This window comes from Tursiops truncatus, chromosome 2 (genome assembly GCF_011762595.2).
Source record: "Tursiops truncatus isolate mTurTru1 chromosome 2, mTurTru1.mat.Y, whole genome shotgun sequence".
Taxonomy (NCBI): Eukaryota; Metazoa; Chordata; class Mammalia; order Artiodactyla; family Delphinidae; genus Tursiops; species Tursiops truncatus.
Window position 1 is genome coordinate 105870428 of NC_047035.1, and position 23265 is coordinate 105893692.

Here is a 23265-nt window from a genome sequence, read left to right on the forward strand (position 1 = left end):
TCTAGAGCTAGAAATCAGTTAAAGTAACTAAGAGAATGGTTACTGGAATTTGAGGCAGACCTGGTTCTAATTCCAGCTGCTACGAACAGTGGCCCTAGGCACATAATTTTGCCTCCTTAAACCTCACTTTGTCCATCTTTAGAACAGGGTAATACTAGAAATCATCTAAGACGGAGAGGATTATGAGTTAATCTATGTGAAGCATTTGACCCAGTACCCAGCATATAACTGATGCTCAAAAATGGCAGCTAGTTTAAAAATTATTACTCCCTGGGTAACTATTACACTTTCTTTTAATATAATTGAGGGTTATCTTTTGTTACTGTGCTTTCCCCTTTGGTCTTTGCTTTTAGGAATTTCTAAACTAAGTCTTAAGTTCATCTGTAAATGTTCCCTCAGCCTAGGTTTTAAAATATAATTATTCTCTGGGAATTTCCTGGCGGTCCCGTGGTTAGGACTCAGTGCTCTCACTGCCAGGGCCCAGGTTCAATCAATCCCTGGTTGGGGAGCTAAGATCCTGCAAGCCATGCAGCACAGCAAAAAAAAAAAAAAAAAAAAAAATATATATATATATATATATATACACACACACACGTTTTATATATATATATATATTTTAATATATATATAAAATTATTCCCCACCTCCTCATCTCCAATCCCCTCTTCTCCATCTGAACCTTATATTTCTCCTCTTGTTTTCATGGGTTTTGGCCTTGTTTTGAGTCACCTCAAAATCATTTTTAGAAGTATGCACAACACAGATAAACTGATAATAAAGTAAGTGTCAAATTGACTGAAATATATATACAATCTCAATACCAAATGCATAGATGGCCAAAATGTTTTAGGCTACAAAAGTAAATATACACTTTAACTTGAAACAGCCAGATCACTCAAAAGATAACAAATGTTTCAAAGCTTCCATATTTCTCTTTAAACATCTAAATGATTACATTGTAAAACTATCTGTAGCCTTGTAATAAAAAAGTATGAAAAATGTCATTCACCAGCCAATAATATTCTCATGTATATTCGTGCTCTCTACTGAAATCAGCAGTGCAGTCAGTGGGGGAAGTTTATAATTTAAAAAGTTCTACATATGGAAAATAATTGGGCTCTCCTAATAGGCTTAGAAAGGGGCTCTCTTCCTCACCACCCAGAGGCCAGCCAGGTGAAAGAACAACTTGGTACCCTCCAGAGAACATGCTTTGAATGTCCCTATCCAATGACTCATGGGCATCACTTCATAAATGAGACTCAGTGGAACAGGTACTGTTTCCAAAAGCCTGCTTCCAGAGCTTTTCAGCCCAAAACATGCAATCCAACAGCTTCAGGACGGAACTAGCAGTTGTAAGAACTGAAATGTAGCTAATCAGATCATCAGGAGAATATCACACCTCTTTAGAAAAACTGTAAGGAAATGTTTTTGCCTCTCTCTTCTACAGTCAGTTTCCCTACCAAAAAGAATGCCACAGTGTGTATCTGTAAAGCAAGACGGATATACTCACTGCCAGCTGTCATCACTTCGTGTTCCCGTTCTTCCTCCTCATCCCCCGGCTCTGGATGCCCCTCTTCCCTATCTCGCTCAGCCTGTTCTTCCATTTCAGCTTCTTCATCAATGGTCCGGGTAAATGAATGCTCCTGAGGATCAACATCTGCAGAGTCTTGGTTTTCCGAGATCTTAAAGAATGATCAGAGCTACACTGAATATATATATATTTTTAATTTTGAAAAATATCATTAAAACCTTGATTTTTTATCATGGAAAATAATGCTAATAGCAGTAATAACACATGAATTTTACCACAAAAACAAAAGATATACTGGATAAATCTGAAAAGATTAGAAAGAATGTATGTACACAAAATATACAGAAACATCTAACTATGCTCTCTTTCTCAATATTTTGATTAAAATGTCATGCTGTAAATTGACTCATACATATTGCTGTTCTGCTGTAAACTGCTAAGTTAAAATGAGTTGAGTACGACACCAAGCATAAAAGGTAAAGAACATGAAATGTGATTCCATTCAGTCTCCCTCAAGCTGTGTATGTTATTGTTACTCTGTATAAATGTTTAATAATGCTAATTTAAAACAAAACAGCATTTTTAACCTTTTTTTGGTGAAAAACTTTAAGTTCTACTCTCTTAGCAAATCTCGATTATACAAACAGTATTGTTTTTAATTATTTTCTTTACTTTGTTTGTCCCTGAGGAAACCAAAAATTAGCAATCTGGTAAGGACAATGTTAATTTTATTTCCCATGGTGGTTATGCTACCTCGCAGTCATCTAAAGAAAAGAGTCCTTACAACAGTGGTGAAGAGAGTCACAAACATCCCACATATTTCAGTGTAAAGCACAAGTGAAATTTTTTAATGATATCCTCAGATGTACAATAAAAGTTATTTTGTGATTCATGATTGGATGGGGATACTGAGCAGTCAGTCAGACTCACAAAATACGTAAGTCATGTATCTCCACAATATTTAAGTTTCAAATTTGAGACTCAACAAAATGGCTAATTAGTATATTTCATGGGCTTTCAAGGTCACTAACAAATAGTTGGATCCACAAATATTAAATCAGTGCATGCCAAAAGAATACTATAACACAAATGTAGAGATAAAGTTTGGTTTTTAAAATCTAACATCTAAATAATGGAGTGCAAAGCATCTAACATATGACATTTCAAAGTAAGCACTTTTGAAGGTGAGGTATCAGGCTATACTCATAATTATAGGATCGTGCTATCAGGATTACCAAGCACTTTAGAAATCATCTCATTTTTGTTGCAAGAACTACTTCTGGAACATCCTTAATGAAAGTTTTCAATCTTTACCTCCAGCGGTGGGCAACTCTAATCATTAGAAGGCTTTTTTCCTTACATTCAGCTAACAATGATTCTCCATTCCGTTGTTACCCTTTGGTCCTACCTGTGCCCTCTGGAACAACAGGGAACACATTTATTTCCTCTCCTACATGGAAGTCCTTTAAATATCTTTAAGGCACCTATCATACAACTCCCCTTTGCTTTCATTCTCTAAGCTAAACATTTCTGACACTTTCCAGTTCTTGTATAAGATGATTTTCAGACCTTTAACCAATCTAACTTTGCTAATATCCCTCATAAGTTATGGCACCCCAAATCAAATAGGATAATTCAAACGTGATCTGATGAGCGAAAACAAAGGAATAATATTTCATATGATTTGGACAATTCAATTTGTTGTTATTACCTATATGGCCTAAGAATATATAAACTTCCTTAGCAGCCATATCACACTTGATAAGTGGGTGGTTAAATAAACCCCCAATCTTCTACTCATCCAATTATTTTCACTAGAAAAAGAACTACTCAATATTTATTGAACATCTGCAATAATTAAGCCACAGTTTTTTTCCCCTCACATACACAAATATGGAGCTATCTCTCACAGCTTGCAGAAAAACATAGAAATTAACTGATTTCCAACTTTACCCATCTGTCTCTTGATGATGACCTGGTCTGAATAAGTTCAAGGTTCTTGCAAGCAAGTAAACGACTTCGAACTTTGTACACACAACGGTACACTTCTGATAAGCTTTTACCAGGTTGATATCTAAATAAAGAACCAAAATAGAAAAGTTACTTAACTTCTGACATCATGAGAGCAAATATTTGTCTGAGGATAGTTTAAGTTACTTGCCGGCTTTCTCCACATGCTTGACTGAGTAAATTTGTGTGTTTCAGAAGAGCTGCAAGAACAAATCTAGACACAGTGTCCAAGAGTGACTCATTACTTAAAGTTGCACTGTCCCAATCTGAAAATAAAAATGATACACTGACATTTCACAGAAAACAGTTCAGAGGTAATTTTAATAGCTTTAGTAATCTAACACCTGAATTTTATCGTTTTCCTAAGCAGTTATTTAACAAACGCACCTACTAGATCCCACATACTGTGCTAGGAACCCAGCAGTGAACAAAACTAAGTCCCAGATCTCACAGAGCTTATATTCTAGTTGCGGTGGGGGAGGGGTATGAGGTGACAATAAATAAAAACATTAATATGACAGATAAATGCTATGGAGAAAAATAAAGCAGGGTGAGGAGAACAGGGAATACTGTACTGTGTGGGTTTACTATTTTTTATAAGCTGGTTTGGGAAGGTCCCCAATAAGGCTACAATCAAGCAGAGAGATCTAGATGAGGTAGGGGAAGAAGCCACACAAACAGTGTCCTTTCAAAAAAACTATGTAGAGGCCCTGCCTGAGTTCAAGGAGGACAGAGCAGCTAGAGCAAAATGTGCATGCACGAGAGTGGTAGGAGACATTAGAAAGCTGTCTGGGGTCCAGATCACATAGGGCCTTGCAGGCCATTGCAAGTCCTCTAGGTTTTACACTGAGGGAAATGGGAAGGACCATTAGAAACTGTGAACAGAGGTACGGGATGATGTGATCTGTGTTTTAAAAGGCTCACTCTAACTGCTGAGTGCAGAATTTACTATAGGAACAGCAACAGCAGAAGTAATTATTACATAGTAGTAGCAGTGGGGATAGTAAGAAGTGGTTAGACTCCAGATGTATTCTGAAGGTAGAGTTGAAGAAATCTGTTGATGGATCAGATGTGCACATGAGAGCAGACAAGGATGACTATAATGTATTTAGAATGCAGTTGGCTTTTACTGAGAGAAGATCACAAGGACAGTCCTTTGGGAGGATAGGTATCTGTAATCAGGAGTCTGGTTCTGAATACTATGTATTACACACCCTAGTGGAGATACTGAGTAAACTAGTCAAGTATGTATATATGTGGTATTTGAAGCCATCAGATACTGTGAATACATGTATATTTAGGTAGGTAAGAAATGAAACATTTGGACAGAGATGAGTATGTGCAATTGAAAACCCAAATCACAGCATTAGATGATGAAAACTAGTCAGCTGCTTTCTTTAATTCCACGTTAGCACACCAGTTCTATAATTTAAAAATGAAATACATTCAGTAGATTCCAAATGGGGATGGGAGGTTTACCGTCTACTCCCAGAATGTCTGCTAGACTCTGTTAATTTGACAGATTTACCATGCTACTTAAAAACAAAACCAAGAACGGAGCCCGCGTTTCCGCAGAGCTGGAACTCCCACAGCTCGGGGTCTCTTCCCTCCGCCATCACGGAACGGCCCCAGAGCCCGAGGGGAGGGCGGCCTCACTGAGGCTGCCGGCTCTGGAGGGGCCCCGGCGGTCGAAGCCATGACAGTTGTGGGGATGGCAAGCCGGGAAGATGGCGGAAGAGTAAGCCGCGGAGATCACCTTCCTCCCCACAGATACACCAGAAATACATCTACACGTGGAACAACTCCTACAGAACACCTACTGAACGCTGGCAGAAGACCTCAGACCTCCCAAAAGGCAAGAAACCCCCCCACGTACCTGGGTAGGGCAAAAGAAAAAAGAATAAACAGAGACAAAAGGATAGGGACGGGACCTGCACCAGTGGGAGGGAGCTGTGAAGGAGGAAAGGTTTCCACACACTAGGAAGCCCCTTCACGGGCGGAGACTGCAGGTGGCGGAGGGGGAAGCTTCGGAGCCGTGGAGGAGAGCACAGCAACAGGGGTGTGGGGGGCAAAGCGGAGAGATTCCCGCACAGAGGATCGCTGCCGACCGGCACTCACCAGCCCGAGAGGCTTGTCTGCTCACCCGCCGGGGCGGGCAGCGCTGGGAGCTGAGGCTCGGGCTTCGGTCGGAGCGCAGGGAGAGGACTGCGGTTGGCGGCGTGAACGCAGCCTGCAGGGGGTTAGTGCGGCACGGCTGGCCGGGAGGGAGTCTGGGGAAAAGTCTGGACCTCCCGAAGAGGCAAGAGACTTTTTCTTCCCTCTTTGTTTCCTGGTGCGCGAGGAGAAGGGATTAAGAACGCTGCTTAAAGGAGTTCCAGAGACGGGCGCAAGCCGCGGCTAAAAGTGCGGACCACAGAGACAGGCATGAGACGCTAAGGCTGCTGCTGCCGCCACCAAGAAGCCTGTGTGCGAGCACAGGTCACTATCCACAGCCCCCTTCCAGGGAGCGTGTGCAACCCGCCACTGCCAGGGTCCCGGGATCCAGGGACAACTTCCCCGGGAGAACACACGGCGCGCCTCAGGCTGGTGCAACGTCACGCTGGCCTCTGCCGCCGCAGGCTCGCCCCGCACTCCGTGCCCCTCCCTGCCCCCCGCCTGAGTGGGCCAGAGCCCCCGAATCAGCTGCTCCTTTAACCCCGTCCTGTCTGAGCGAAGAACAGACGCCCTCCGGTGACGTACACGCAGAGGCGGGGCCAAATCCAAAGCTGAGCCCCTCGGAGCTGTGAGAACAAAGAAGAGAAAGGGAAATCTCCCCCAGCAGCCTCAGAAGCAGCGGATTAAAGCTCCACAATCAATTTGATGTACCCTGCATCTGTGAAATACATGAATAGACAACGAATCATCCCAAATTAAGGAGGCGGACTTTGAGAGCAAGATTTATTATTTTTTTCCCCTTTTCCTCTTTTTGTGAGTGTGTATGTGCATGCTTCTGTGTGAGATTTTGTCTGTATAGCTTTGCTTCCACCATTTGTTCGAGGGTTCTATCCGTCTGTTTTTTTAATATTTTTCTTAATAATTACTTTTTATTTTAATAACTTTATTTTATTTTACTTTATCTTCGTCCTTTCTTTCCTTCCTTCCCTTCTTTAGACAACGAATCATCACAAATTGAGGAGGTGGACTTTGAGAGCAAGATTTAGGACTTTTTTCCCCTTTTCCTCTTTTTGTGAGTGTGTATGTATGTGTATGCTTCTATGTGAGATTTTGTCTGTATAGCTTTGCTTCCACCATATGTCCAAGGGCTCTATCCGTCCGTTTTTTTTCTCTTAATAATTATTTTTTTATTTTAATAACTTTATTATATTTTATCTTATTTTATTTAACTTTATCTTCTTTCTTTTTTCCTTCCTTCTCTCCTTCCTTTCTTCCTTCCTCCCTCCCTCCCTTTCTGTCTTTTTCTTTCTTTCTTTCTACTTCTACTAATTCTTTCTACTTTTTCTCCCTTTTATTCTGAGCCATGTGGATGAAAGGCTCTTGGTGCTGCAGCCAGGAGTCAGTGCTGTGCCTCTGAGGTGGGAGAGCCAATTTCAGGACACCGGTCAACAAGAGACCTCCCAGCTCCACATAATATCAAATGGCAAAAATCTCCCAGAGATCTCCATCTCAACACCAGCACCCAGCTTCACTCAACAACCAGCAAGCTACAGTGCTGAACATCCTATGCCAAACAACTATCAAGACAGGAACACAACCCCACCCATTAGCAGAGAGGCTGCCTACAATCATAACAAGTCCACAGACACCCCAAAACACACTGCCAGACGTGGACCTGCCCACCAGAAAGACAAGATCCAGCCTCATCCACCAGAACACAGGCACTAGTCCCCTCCACCAGGAAGCCTACACAACCCACTGAACCAACCTTAGCCACTGGGGACAGACACCAAAAACAACGGGAACTACAAACCTGCAGCCTGCAAAAAGGAGACCCCAAACACAGTAAGATAAGCAAAATGAGAAGACAGAAAAACATACAGCAGATGAAGGAGCAAGATAAAAACCCACCAGACCTAACAAATGAAGAGGAAATAGGCAGTCTACCTGAAAAAGAATTCAGAATAATAACAGTAAAGATGATCCAAAATCTTGGAAATAGAATAGACAAAATGCAAGAAACATTTAACAAGGACCTAGAAGAACTAAAGATGAAACAAACAACAATGAACAACACAATAAATGAAATGAAAAATACTCTAGATGGGATCAATAGCAGAATAACTGAGGCAGAAGAACGGATAAGTGACCTGGAAGATAAAATAGTGGGAATAACTACTGCAGAGCAGAATAAAGAAAAAAGAATGAAAAGAACTGAGGACAGTCTCAGAGACCTCTGCGACAACATTAAACGCACCAACATTCGAATTATAGGGGTTCCAGAAGAAGAGAAAAAGAAAGGGACTGAGAAAATATTTGAAGAGATTATAGTTGAAAACTTCCCTAATATGGGAAAGGAAATAGTTAATCAAGTCCAGGAAGCACAGAGAGTCCCATACAGGATAAATCTAAGGAGAAATACACCAAGACACATATGAATCAAACTGTCAAAAATTAAACACAAAGAAAACATATTAAGAGCAGCAAGGGAAAAACAACAAATAACACACAAGGGAATCCCCATAAGGTTAACTGATCTTTCAGCAGAAACTCTGCAAGCCAGAAGGGACTGGCAGGACATATTTAAACTGATGAAGGAGAAGAACCCGCAACCAAGATTACTCTACCCAGCAAAGATCTCATTCAGATTTGATGGAGAAATTAAAACCTTTACAGACAAGCAAAAGCTGAGAGGGTTCAGCACCACCAAACCAGCTCTACAACAACTGCTAAAGGAACTTCTCTAGGCAAGAAACACAAGAGAAGGAAAAGACCTACAATAACGAACCCAAAACAATTAAGAAAATGGGAATAGGAACATACATATCGATAATTACCTTAAATGTAAATGGACTAAATGCTCCCACCAAAAGATACAGAATGGCGGAATGGATACAAAAACAAGACCCATATATTTGCTGTCTACAAGAGACCCACTTCAGACCTAGAGACACATACAGACTGAAAGTAAGGGGATGGAAAAAGATATTTCATGCAAATGGAAACCAAAAGAAAGCTGGAGTAGCAATTCTCATATCAGACAAAATAGACTTTAAAATAAAGACTATTAGAAGAGACAAAGAAGGACATTACATAATGATCAAGGGATCGATCCAAGAAGAAGATATAACAATTGTAAATATTTATGCACCCAACATAGGAGCACCTCAATACATATGGCAAATACTAACAGCCATAAAAGGGGAAATCAACAGTAACACATTCATAGTAGGGGACTTTAACACCCCACTTTCACCCATGGACAGATCATCCAAAATGAAAAGAAATAAGGAAACACAAACTTTAAATGATACATTAAACAAGATGGACTTAACTGATATTTATAGGACATTCCATCCAAAAACAACAGAATACACATTTTTCTCTAGTGCTCATGGAACATTCTCCAGGATAGATCATATCTTGGGTCACAAATCAAGCCTTGGTAAATTTAAGAAAATTGAAACCATATCAAGTATCTTTTCCGACCACAACGCTATGAGACTAGATATCAATTACAGGAAAAGATCTGTAAAAAATACAAACACATGGAGGCTAAACAATATACTACTTATTAACGAAGTGATCACTGAAGAAAACAAAGAGAAAATAAAAAAATACCTAGAAACAAATGACAATGGAGACACGACGACCCAAAATCTATGGGATACAGCAAAAGCAGTTCTAAGAGGGAAGTTTATAGCAATACAATCCTACTTTAAGAAACAGGAAACATCTCGAATAAACAACCTAACCTTGCACCTTAAGCAATTAGGGAAACAAGAACAAAAACCCCCCAAAGTTAGCAGAAGGAAAGAAATCATAAAAATCAGATCAGAAATAAATGAAAAAGAAATGAAGGAAACGATAGCAAAGATCAATAAAACTAAAAGCTGGTTCTTTGAGAAGATAAGCAAAATTGATAAACCATTAGCCAGACTCATCAAGAAAATAAGGGAGAAGACTCAAATCAACAGAATTAGAAATGAAAAAGAAGTAACAACTGACACTGCAGAAATACAAAAGATCATGAGAGATTACTACAAGCAACTCTATGCCAATAAAACGGACAACCTGGAAGAAATGGACAAATTCTTAGAAATGCACAACCTGCCAAGACTGAATCAGGAAGAAATAGAAGATATGAACAGACCAATCACAAGCACTGAAATTGAAACTGTGATTTAAAATCTTCCAACAAACAAAAGCCCAGGACCAGATGGCTTCACAGGTGAATTCTATCAAACATTTAGAGAAGAGCTAACAGCTATCCTTCTGAAACGCTTCCAAAATATTGCAGAGGGAGGAACACTCCCAAACTCATTCTATGAGGCCACCATCACCCTGATACCAAAACCAGACAAGGATGTCACAAAGGAAGAAAACTACAGGCCAACATCACTGATGAACATAGATGCAAAGATCGTCAACAAAATACTAGCAAACAGAATCCAACAGCACATTAAACGGATCATACACCATGATCAAGTGGGGTTTATTCCAGGAATGCAAGAATTCTTCAATATACGCAAATCCATCAACGTGATACACCATATTAACAAATTGAAGGAGAGAAACCATATGATCTCAATAGATGCAGAGAAAGCTTTCAAAAAAATTCAACACCCATTTATGATAAAAACCCTGCAGAAAGTAGGCACAGAGGGAAAGTTCTTCAAAATAATAAAGGCCATATATGACAAACTCACAGCCAACATCGTCCTCAATGGTGAAAAACTGAAAGCATTTCCACTAAGATCAGGAACAAGACAAGGTTGCCCACTCTCACCACGCTTATTCAACATAGTTTTGGAAGTTTTAGCCACAGCAATCAGAGAAGAAAAGGAAATAAAAGGAATCCACATCGGAAAAGAAGAAGTAAAGCAGTCACTGCTTGCAGATGACATGATACTATACATAGAGAATCCTAAAGATGCTACCAGAAAACTACTAGAGCTTATCAATGAATTTGGTAAAGTTGCAGGATACAAAATTAATGCACAGAAATCTCTGGCATTCCTATACACTAATGATGAAAAATCTGAAAGTGAAATCAAGAAAACACTCCCATTTACCACTGCAACAAAAAGAATAAAATATCTAGGAATAAACCTACCTAAGGAGACAAAAGACCTGTATGCAAAAAATTATAAGACACTGATGAAAGAAATTAAAGATGATACAAATAGATAGAGAGATATACCATGTTCTTGGATTGGAAGAATCAACATTGTGAAAATGACTCTACTACCCAAAGCAATCTACAGATTCAATGCAATCCCTATCAAACTACCACTGGCATTTTTCACAGAACTAGAACAAAAAAATTCACTATTTGTATGGAAACACAAAAGACCCCGAATAGCCAAAGCAATCTTGAGAACGAAAAACGGAGCTGGAGGAATCAGGCTCCCTGAATTCAGACTATACTACAAAGCTACAGTAATCAAGACAATATGGTACTGGCATAAAAACAGAAAGACAGATCAATGGAACAGGATACAAAGCCCAGAGATAAACCCACGCACATATGGTCACCTTATCTTTGATAAAGGAGGTAGGAATGTACAGTGGAGAAAGGACAGCCTCTTCAATAAGTGGAGCTGGGAAAACTGGACAAGTACCTGTAAAAGTATGAGATTAGGTCACTCCCTAACACTATACACAAAAATAAGCTCAAAATGGATTAAAGACCTAAATGTAAGGCCAGAAACTATCAAACTCTTAGAGGAAAACATAGGCAGGACACTCTATGACATAAATCACAGCAAGATCCTTTTTGACCCACCTCCTAGAGAAATGGAAATGAAAACAAAAATAAACAAATGGGACCTAATGAAACTTCAAAGCTTTTGCATAGCAAAGGAAACCATAAACAAGTCCAAAAGACAACCCTCAGAATGGGAGAAAATTTTTGCAAATGAAGCAACTGACAAAGGATTAATCTCCAAAATTTACAAGCAGTTCATGCAGCTCAATATCAAAAAAACAAACAACCCAATCCAAAAATGGGCAGAAGACCTAAACAGAGATTTCTCCAAAGAAGATAAAGGCAGCCAAAAATAAATAAAAATAAAAATAAATTTATAAAAAAAAAAAACCTAACCGCACATTCCAAGAAAATGATGCAAATAAGAGGATATCAGAAAATACAACTCAGAAAGTAAGCTTTTTTTCTCCTCCACTATCATACTTTTCTGCCACTGGTGAAAGTCAACACGATAGAATGAATAAATGAATGACAAATTGGATGAGATTAAACTTTCAAAGGTATCATCTCACTGGTGTTTTAAAGATCTGAATGATATGTATCTCATCTTTATTATACGAAGTAAAGGTGAAAATGTATTTACTTTTACCGTTTTTATCGCAGAAGGAAGAAAATCCAAAGACACAGGGGAGCAGGGACTAAAGAAAGAGCAATGTGGAGAAAGACAACTAGGGGTATGTGATTCTGAACAATCCAAGTCATTGTTAAAAGTGGATGAGAGCTAAAAAGAAATCACGTACAACCTTTGAAAACTTGTACATAAAATTAATTTTATTAATCAAGTAATATTAGAAACTGAAATACCACTACACACTTGCATAGCACTTTACTGCTGTACTTAATAATATACCTCATTTCAAACTGGTATCTTCACTAGCACTCTAAAATGGACAAGTGTTTTATACAGGAGGAAAATGACCCAAGCCCAGAGCTCAGACTTCCACATACACATAATTTCAGTTCTTCACCAGGGCTCACAAAGGGAAGAGATTCATTAAACCGACTCTTATACTAGATCCATTTACGCTGCATGGAATCCTTCAGTAAAATGCTGCCTCTGGATTTATTTTTCACACTAATCTCAATTTTCCCACAGTGGATTTTCTTCAAGTGGGATATATGTATATACGAGGTTTCATACCAAGCACTTCAAAATGTTCCACTAACAGGAATAAGAAATTGTTTCTAAAATGTTAATTGTAGAGACTTCCCTTGTGGTGCAGTGGTTGAGAATCCACCTGACAATGAAGGCGACATGGGTTCGAACCCTGGTCCGGGAAGATCCCACATGCTCTGGAGCAACTGGGCCCGTGTGACACCACTGCTGAGGCTGTGCTCTAGAGCCTGTGCGCCACAGCTACTGAGCCAGCATGCCACAACTGCTGAAGCCCACGCTCCGTGACAAGAGAAGCCACCGTGGTGAGAGGCCCCCACTCACCGCACTAGAGAAAGCCCGCACTCAGCAGCAAAGACACAACACAGCCAAAAATAAAAATAAATAAAACAAATAAATTTATTTTTTAAAACTGTTAGAGGTTTTTTTTTTTTTTTTTTTTCCGCAGTACGCGGGCCTCTAACTGCTGTGGCCTCTCCCGTTGCGGAGCACAGGCTCCAGACGCGCAGGCTCAGCGGCCATGGCTCACGGGCCCAGCCGCTCCGCGGCATGTGGGATCCTCCCGGACCGGGGCACGAACCTGTGTCCCCTGCATCGGCAGGCGGACTCCCAACCACTGCGCCACCAGGGAAGCCCTAAAAAAATGTTAATTGTAAAATCCCTTTTTCTATAAAAAAGTAATAGGGTAATCCCTGTGATTTTCTATTTACATATACTATACTATACTTATATTAGTTGGTATTATGAGCTATCTACATATTTAGCCCCTTTATCCTCTTCATCTTACCTTTACTAATAGCATAATCCTGCATGCTGATCCAAAGGCTTCGAGCCGGCTCTTTTGAACAACCCAATGCCAAGTCTACGTAGATAGCAATTTCAGGCCGCAATTTGTAATCAAAAGGCTTCTGTTCTTCATTTCCGGAAAGAGCTACTTCTAATAGGCAACTCATACATTTATCTAAAAAAAAAAAAATTACACAAGTTATTGATTTCAAGCTTTGTAAATTTTGGTGCTACAAATAAAAGCTTACCATATTTACTTAATGCATATGAAATGATACATTTCAAACCATTTTAAGTAGATGCTACAAAGGTAAAGTCCTTTAATGCTTCTCAATTGGGCATAGTATCACCCCTTTCTTTATGTGACTAAATGTAACATTCCAGGGAGGAGTTCTGGCATTTTGGTAGGCAGGGCCCTACATGTGCAGCACAGTCTTGTAACAAAGAACTTTCTTGCTCAAAACGGATTGATATCCTTGTTGAGAAGCATGGGACCACTGGGAAAGAGACTAGCCAAGATTTTTCTTTTCTTTTTGTAGACTTAAGGGAAAATAATCACTTCAGTATGATTTAAGGGAGATCAAAGATATTGACACTTGAACAATTTCTCAACTGATATTTACATTTGTTCAGGTGGTTCCTAACTTTCCAATGGGACATTTGGCATTAAGAATTCATTTTCCATTTAAAAAACAAAACACTTCTCTAAATGACAGGTTCCTGGGCTAATACCGAAAGTCAATTTAACCCACAATATAACTAAATTATCATTTATTTACAATTTTACAGACAAGAGCCTCTTCCTAATATATGCAAGTATTTTTTTTAGAAGCTACTGCTTATCTTTGTTTTTTATTATTATCATTTATTTTTGGCTGTGTTGTGTCTTCATTGCTGCACACGGGCTTTCTCTAGTTGCGGTGAGCGGGGGCTACTCTTTGTTGCGGTGCACCGGCTTCTCGTTGTGGTGCCTTGTTGCAGAGCATGGGCTCTAGGTGCGTGGGCTTCAGGAGTTGTAGCGTGCAGGCTCAGTAGTTGTGGCTCATGGGCTCTAGAACACAGGCTCAGTAGTTGTAGCACACGGGCTTAGTTGCTCCGTGGCATGTGGGATCTTCCTGGACCAGGGCTCAAACCCGTGTCCCCTGCATTGGCAGGCATATTCTTAACCACTGTGGGAAGTCCAATATATGCAAGTATTTAAACATAAAATGTAACATTTTAATAGTTTCATAATTTTATAATTTAAAAAGTGAAAACTAACATTAAAACTGAAATTGATTATATTCATACCAAAGGCCAGTTGAGTAAAGTACACATAACAGAAATATGAGGAAGGTAGAGATAAAGATACTTTTGTCCTCAGGAGGACATTTGGGACTATCACAGAGCTAAACACTGATAGCACTGGAACTACCTTTATGATGTTAAATACCCCTTGAAAAAAAACATGATTTTATTTTTTTTGATACAAACATTCCTAAGTACCAGTCTAGCACTCATCAGCCATGGCCGGAATCACTTTCTGGTTCATAAATGAAACAATGAATATACACTCCTATTTGGAAAAGGAAGAAAATCTTCAACATCTCTCACTCCCACCCTCCAACCCTCCAACCCCAAAGCAGAAATCTCCATGATTTTTGTCATGGTTTCTACTTTTGTTTCTCCTCTGGAGATTCTCTTAGATCGAGATTTCTCTTAGATTTTGCTTCTTGGACACTCTCTGAGTCTCTTTCTCTTATCAGAGAAATAATAAATTTAAAATCTAGGGACTTCCCTGGTGGTCCAGTGGGTAAGACTCTGAGCTCCCAATGCCAGGGGCCCGGGTTTGATCCCTGGTCAGGGAACTAGATCCCACATGCCGCAACTAAGAAGTCCGCATGCTACAACGAAGATCCCATGTGCTGCAACTAAGACCTGGCACAGCCAAAATAAATAAATATTTCTTAAAAATAAATAAATAAAATCTAATAAGACCATATGGGCTATCTAATCTAACTCATTATTTTAAGGATTGAAATTAGAGGTTCAGAGAGATTAAAGGACCAATCCTAGATAAAACAACTACATCATCTATTCAGGAACTGGAGAAATCCTCATGTTCAGACAGTCTGAGAGCGAGCCTACCATCAAAGTAGACAAATGGAAGATGAGGCAGGAAAGGAAACCCCAAAGGTACCATAAATGGGGAGGAAAAAAATAAGGAATCACACAAGGTAACATCAGCTTGAAAGGAGGACAGGCTGGGAGGAGAAGGGATTGGCCCTCACAACTGAGAGGTGTTTATGACCTGAGCCCTCATAAGTCATGGTCAGTAACCTTCTATGAAGCAGTTTCATAACCTCCAAGCCCCAGAACACAAGTAATTAAGCATTTTCCCATTTTTATGAGTTAGATGACTTGCTCAAAATGAGTGATAAATTAAAACAGAGTAGAACCAGGCCTACATTTCCCTAGTTCAGGGGCTCTTTTCACTATAGGATGCTGCAGGACTTAACTGTTTTTCTGAGGGCTCCAAGTTACAGTCTTGGATCCCCTACCCTGCAAATGTTGCATTTGTTTTCTATCAGTTCTCTATTCAGCAAACCCAGAATAAGAGAAATCTCCAAAGGAGGTACAAACAGAAGCACGTATTCTAAATGCTGCAGAGAAGCACATTACCTAACTGAGGGGTATCCATTTCTACACCATCACTAAAAAGTGGTGTTTTCATCCAATATGCAGTGTCCTGTTCCTCTGGAGACACAGGCGAACCCTGAAGCATGCCACCAAGACACTGCCCAATAAGAAGAGCAATTGTTCTTTCCAGATCAACAAGCCACACCCAGGACTGGGCTGGCTGAGGTAATGGCACACCAGCAGGATCAATCAGTTCTGGACCTCCTGAAAACAAAATCATTAGTAATTTATCTGGTGTTGAAGATTCTCAAGCTTTTTCATTTATATTGCACTGCAACAAGACACTGAAGCAAAATAATTTTATAATGAAAACATAGATTATAACACTTTCTGTATATATTCTCTTTAGTAGGCTAATTTAAAATACATTCAGATAAGTTTGCCATCAAATAAAAATCTGCTTTGTAAAGTTACTGATTTTGAGATAAACAGTGAAACAGTACATGGCAGAATTATCTCCCATTGATTCTATTCCTACTTTTCACTATCCAGATCAAACTTCAACCTTAAGAGTGAGTAACTGAGGTAGCTCATCCCTCCAAAATCAAAACAAGAGTTGATCTAGTAAAATGACACTTAGTATTGTTCAATGCTTTTAAGGCCTGAATTCAGATCTGTCCTATACTAAGATCCAGATCCATGCTTTCTTATTGTACATTTGTTTTTAAAAGTTCTTCACTTAAAAAAAAAAAAAGCTACAGCTAGCCATAAAGATAAGAAGAGATATCAATGAAATCATAAAAGAAAAACACAAGAAATCATCCAATTCAAAAACTGGGTATTTGAAAACACTAATAAAATGGACAAACCTGTAATAAAATTAATCCAGAAAATAAAGATGGCATAAATTTTAAAATTAAAAATACAAAAAGAGGATATAACCACAGATACACTAGAGATTTTTAAAAACTATGTGTGAATATTATGATCTTTGTGTCAATAAATTTGAAAACCAACAAAATGACATTTTCTGAAAAAATATCAATTTCTGAAATGGATTTGAGAAGAAACAAAAAGCTGTAAGAGAACAATAGCCACTAAAAAAAGAAAATTAATAGTCAAAAACCTGTCTATAAAAAAAACACTAGGGCCAGATAGTTTTTTTTTTTTTTTTGCGGTACGCGGGCCTCTCACTGTTGTGGCCTTTCCTGTTGCGGAGCACAGGCTCCGGACGCGCAGGCTCAGCGGCCATGGCTCACGGGCCCAGCCGCTCTGCGGCATGTGGGATCTTCCCGGACCGAGGCATGAACCCGTGTCCCCTGCATCGGCAGGCGGACTCTCAACCACTGCGCCACCAGGGAAGCCCAGGCCAGATAGTTTTTATAAACTCTTATAAACCTTCAAGAAGAGATAACTCCTAAATTACACACATTATTTCAGAGAAAAGGGAAAAAAAGGAAGATTCCAAACTGATGTTATGAGGTTAGTATAATTGTGGTCGTAAAAATGACACAAGAATAGCATGATAAAGGAAAATCATGGGAAAAAATCAGTTATGAACACAGATGCAAAAATCCAAAATAAAATGACACCTTCCTCGCCTAATACAAATAGAGTAAGTCTTAGCAAATTCTGAGATGCTTTAGAAAAATAAGAGTAAACCTGGAATGGCTCCATATAAAGCCTAATCAATATCCTGATACAGCTGTAACCTTAACACTTGACTTCATCTAAATCCAGTTGTCACAGAACAATGGGATATAAGACGGGCCCTCAAAGTATTCTGTCCAATCCCAATCTCTCCAGGAGAAGGAACCAAGCCTTCAAATAAGTGACTTGCCCAAGATCATAGAGCCAATAGAGTCAATACTAAAATCTAAATCTTTTTATGCCTTAGACCAGGATTCTTTCCATAAAACATGTGACCTCATTTAAACTTGAAAGGTTTTTAAGATTTCAGTAATGAAACTCCTTTGATAGCCTTAGGATAGACAGACTTCAATGGAAAAATACATTGATGCTTTCTAGACATGATATTTTAAGATATATTCAATGGAATAAAATCATCAACATTTTATAAATTAAGAGTGAATTCACATATTACATCTAAAATCAAAATGCTATTTCCTATAAAGTACCTAAAAAGAAAAACACAGAAAGATAGGTTTCCAATTTCCATCTTTTACATTCAGTTATCTACTACATATCCAACCAAAATACAAAATATTTTACTGTTGAATAGAGATTTAAAACTAAAAACGTTTGCATTTAAGAAATAAAACAAATCAATTCATTGATTGTAAAACGTGTCATTATGCTGTTGACTGATTTATGAAACAATGCCTCCTATCATCCACTGTAAGATGTATCCAAATTAAGCCATGTCAAAATTTGAAGAAAAGCATGTCTTGGAATCAATGAAATATATTTCAAGCCTGATGATCGGATAAAGACTTTATTCGTGACACTTATATATAAGCAACTTTCTTAAATTTTCCCATCTCAGTTGCCCACTTCACACTATAAGCTCTTAGACAGTAACAACTTTATCTTCTGAGTACATTAAACAACCAAGTGTCAGATATGATTTACCTGATGCATGCAAGAGAAACAACTTTTCTCAAGAGCATTATTTGCTCCTTTATTATCTTTACTTACCATGAAGAGGCCACTGTAACTCTTGGTCTTCTAAAAGAGTGGCCGCTGGCAGGAGTCTATTAAGGCAATCAAGAGGTGGCAACAAGTCGAGGAGGTAACTCAATAAAGGCCGAGCCACCGACACTGGGAGTAACAGTAGGGAGTTAACAATCTGGCAGAGCATACTGCCTGCAGCTGAGACGTATATCACATCTATGAAGGGTAAGAAATTTAACAGGCATCAATTGTTTCAAACAAACTTAAAAAAAAAACCTAATAAATACTATTTTTCCCTAGAACTCTTCGTTGAATTATTATATAACTCTCTGGTAGCTAGGGTTGGGTTAGTATTTACTCACTTTCAGAAAGTGTCACCAACAGACACTTTATGGGAAAGCACAAATATCCTTGTGCCAACAAATTCAAAGGATTATAGCTGCTTCCCTTAAAATGCATTACGAATTTCTCATTCACAAATTTATTCTCATTTTCAGATTTACTCAAGAAATATTTATTGAACACATACAACATATCAGGCACTATTATAGGTGAAAGGTGTACAGCTGTGAACAAAGAACTAAAAATTCCTGCCCTCATGGTGCTTACATTCTACTGTAGGAAGTCTTTTATGTTTTTTAAACCAAATTTACTTTTTTTAAATTAAAATCACCTCAAAACATCTGGTTTTTTTAATTATCTGTATTGGTTTTTAATCAATTCTGTGTCAATATTTTATTGTATTTGGGGGCAAGAAGACTATTCAGAGATGAGCTCAATTTGAACAAATTAAATTTTAGACGCCTGTGGAACAACAAAATACAAGTGTCTAGTAAGCAATGGTTTTAGTTTCTCAGTTTATTTATTTCTTTGTTCAGTGAGGAAACTTCAAAAATAAGTTGCTTTTGGACAGACTTACCAAATTTTACCTATCTTTGGAATAATCAAGAAAAGGCACCTAGTAGGTAACTAGAGAAAAGCTCTTGTGTAAAAAAGGAGTTCTCAGCTAGATGCATATATGGCAGTCAACATACACATGGCGGTTAAAGACAACAGGACCAGATAAGATCATTCTCAGAGAAAAGAGGGTTGAGGGCAAAATTCAGAAGATCCTAAACATTAAAGGGCATGCCCCAAAAAGAGGAGCTTACAGGAACAGACTGAAAAAGAGTGGGCAAAGAGAGATGTGTAAATACAGGATTGTGGCTACACAGAAGACCAGAGAAAAGAAAGCATTTCAAGACAGAGATGGTAAATGCTAAAGAAAAGTAAAGAAATAGATGAAAATCTCACTTTATGCCATTTAATATTAATCTTTTTGAGTATATATCATCTAATTCCTTTAAATTAGACCTCTGTCACACCAATTAGCGTCTTTTAAGATTAATTAGATCAATCACTGTTGCCATCACCCCAAAACCAAGATCAAAGGGATCTTCGATAACAAAGGAGATTCAACGTCATTCCTATTCCACTCAGAGGTTTCCGGCCCTCTTAAAGCTTTGGAAAGGCCAAGAACTCTTGCTTTACAACCACTGATTAAGTATGAAACCCAGTACCAAACACACCTCTTAATTTTTCTCCAACGCTGCCATTCCAAGGACTTTCTTTGAGCAAATTTGCAGAACGTGAATAAATATCTGTGGCATGAGGCAACAAGAGCTGAAGATGTTTATGAAGCAATGCCACACTGCTTGAGTTCTGAGGAAAAAAGTTCCTAAATTACTACTTTGGAAGATTCAAGGTAGAAAAATATCATGGCTTACCCAAATATCTGAGTTTCAAGGTCCCTGAGAAAAGACCATAAAAGGCAAAGAATCACATACCTCACTAATGTTATTGATATGGCAAAATGCCAGCAGCTGTTTCTGCAGTGAACATAGTAGTTCATGAAGATGAGCAGGCTGACTGTTCTCTGAAGACGATGTTCCAAGTAGAAATTTATCACTATTCTTTTCTAGCTCCCCAAATGCTTGATCCTAAAATGATACATAAATTAAGATTATATTTGAAGTGTTTGAAAGTGAAATTAATGTCCTACCATAAATGATTCTGATTTAAGAAGGCACTGTCTCCTTTCTCCCATTATTAATCTTTAAATCTTTGCTATGCTGTCATTAGCTATAAGGTGGTAAGACTTATCAAGCAATCTCAATTTGTTTTTCCATTAAAAAGTTTCACCACAAAAACTTTTGTGGTTTCACCACAAAAACTTTGAAAATGCGGAAAACAAGAAAAAGGAAAACAATACCCAAAGACAACACATTTCAACATTTTAATACTATTGCTTTCCTGACTTCCTATGTAAAGGTTTTGTTTTCACATATTTGAATTTCTAAGAACACAATTCTTAGAAATTAAATTTATTTCTGATTATAAAAGAAGTAAGTGGCCTAAAGAAACATGACAACTAAATACAATGTATGATCCTGGATTTGGGGGGCAGGGGGAGGGTGCCATAAAGGACATTACTGGGATAACTGTAGAAATTTGAGTATGGACTCTATATTATACAATGGTTCTGTGTCAACGTTAAATTTCCTGAATTCAATAATTGTTCTGTTGTTATGTAAGAGAATGTCCTAATTCTTAAGAATATAAGTGCTTAGGAATAGCCAGTATGACATCTGCAGTTTACTCTCAAATGATGGATGGAAGAAAGGAAACAAGGAAAGGCAAATTTGGCTGAAGCGTACAGGAGAGTTCTTTGAAAGTTTCCTGTAATTCTTGTGGGAGTTTTAAGTTATTTCAAGTTAAAAATATTTTTTTAAAACAGAAATAGTGTAACAAATTTAGAAAATACCAAAACTGTATTTTAAAAAACTTTAGGGCTTCCCTGGTGGCGCAGTGGTTGAGAGACCACCTGCCAATGCAGGGGACACGGGTTCGTGCCCCGGTCCGGAAGGATCCCACATGCCACAGAGCGGCTGAGCCCGTGGGCCATGGCCGCTGGGCCTGCGCGTCCAAAGCCTGTGCTCCGCGGCAGGAGAGGCCACAACAGTGAGAGGCCCGCGTACCGTTAAAAAAAAAAAAAAACAAACAAACTTTAAATCACCATTTAGTCAACCACCGTATCTAATATTTTTTGTGTATTTCTTTCCTGATTTTTTTTTGTGACTTTTCCTTTTTTTCATAATACTGCATATTCTATTTTTAGTCTTCTCTTTTCTAACAGATCCACAGATATTTTACATGTTTTCATAAGCCATGTGTACATAAAATTTGAGACATAATATTCCACTGAGTATATATATCATAATGTACTTAAACCATTCCCCAACTTTTAGATATTTCAGTTGTTTCCAACTTTTCTTTCTTATAATAATGATGTGATGAACATCTTTATGCATAAAATATGGTCTTTGTTTATAAATATGCAAGACAGAGTCACAGAACATTTTAAGGCCCTTCCTATATAAGCACCTTTATAAGCAGCCAAATTAGCACTGCTAGAGACTGAATGAATGTTTGTGTCCCTTCAAAATTCTTATGTTGAACCCAATGTGGTGGTATTTGAAGGTGGGGCCTCTGGGAGGTGATTAAGTCATGAGGGCAGAACTCTCGTGAATGGGATTAGTGACCTTACAAAAGAGACAACAGAGAGTTCCCTTGTGTGAGGACACAGCAAGAAGACGGCTGTCTATGAATCAAGAAGCAGGCACCACCAAATCTGCTGCCTCCTTGATCTTGGACTTCCCGTCTCCATAACTGTGAGAAATAAATCTGTGTTGTAGATAAGCCGGCCCACTCTGTGGTATTCTATTACAGCAACCCAAACAGACTAAGACCAGCACCATTATTTTAAAATCTTAGAACATGACAAATTTGGTTAAATTACATCAGAAAGAAACAAAAATTTATGATTTTCAGCCTAAAAGCAGTTAGTATTTTATTTCCATTTCCATATAATATACACATCTACCTCAGCCCTACTGGCATAAAAAAGGCACTACTTCAATACAACTTTGGGAAAAAATTTCAGTTAATACCAAATGGATACACTGTAACATTGTTCCCATTCCATTTGCAGCCAAACATCAGCTCAAATTTACATCCTTAAATCTGAAAGAAAATAATTCTATAGGAACTGTCACTGACTTAGTCAACAACCTTTTAAGTTGGGCAGAACAGAACACTGAGACTTGTACAGAAGAAAAAGAATATACAGACCTGACCCTGAAGAGCAGGAGACAATATGAAATGATACACAAACTATTCAAAGTTAAGTCACATAGTACACTTTGACTCTAAAAACTGATGAGAGGTATGCAGTTATAATTACATGGTTAGAAAAGGTTATTTGAGCAAGGCTTCCAAGAACAGTCAAGTGTTAAAGAAGTGATAGATTGGTAGACAAGAAGAGAGAGGAGGAAATAGGTGTGCCACGCATGAGTTCAGATGAGTGTGGTGTGTAAGCCAAATGATGAAGGGTCTGAAAAAGTTCTGATTTAATAAAATGAGGTTATTTAATACAACAAGGTTATTCTAGCAGTAGGATGCTGAGAGGAGACCAGCAACAGTGGCAACAGCTATAACACTGCTATTACCATTAGGTCGTGATGGCATGGATTAGAACCCATAAAAATGGAAAGAAAAAAAGTGACGGATCTAAGAAACACCAGGGAGGAAGAACTAAGGGCATCCTAA

General features: G+C 38.5%; 1 protein-coding gene across 7 annotated transcripts in view; it reads right to left on the reverse strand.

The window, feature by feature from the left end:
- Positions 1-23265, reverse strand: part of HERC1 (HECT and RLD domain containing E3 ubiquitin protein ligase family member 1) — a 220530-nt gene that overhangs the window by 112058 nt on the left and 85207 nt on the right. For all 7 annotated transcript variants that reach the window (XM_073801133.1, XM_073801132.1, XM_073801130.1 and 4 more), the window contains 8 exons: positions 20445-20597; positions 20187-20319; positions 18643-18834; positions 16027-16248; positions 13367-13540; positions 3693-3807; positions 3485-3605; positions 1511-1682 (listed from right to left, as the gene is read on the reverse strand). In XM_073801133.1, coding sequence (XP_073657234.1) covers positions 1511-1682; positions 3485-3605; positions 3693-3807; positions 13367-13540; positions 16027-16248; positions 18643-18834; positions 20187-20319; positions 20445-20597 — 1282 coding nt within the window. The remainder of the gene's footprint in view (positions 1-1510; positions 1683-3484; positions 3606-3692; positions 3808-13366; positions 13541-16026; positions 16249-18642; positions 18835-20186; positions 20320-20444; positions 20598-23265) is intronic.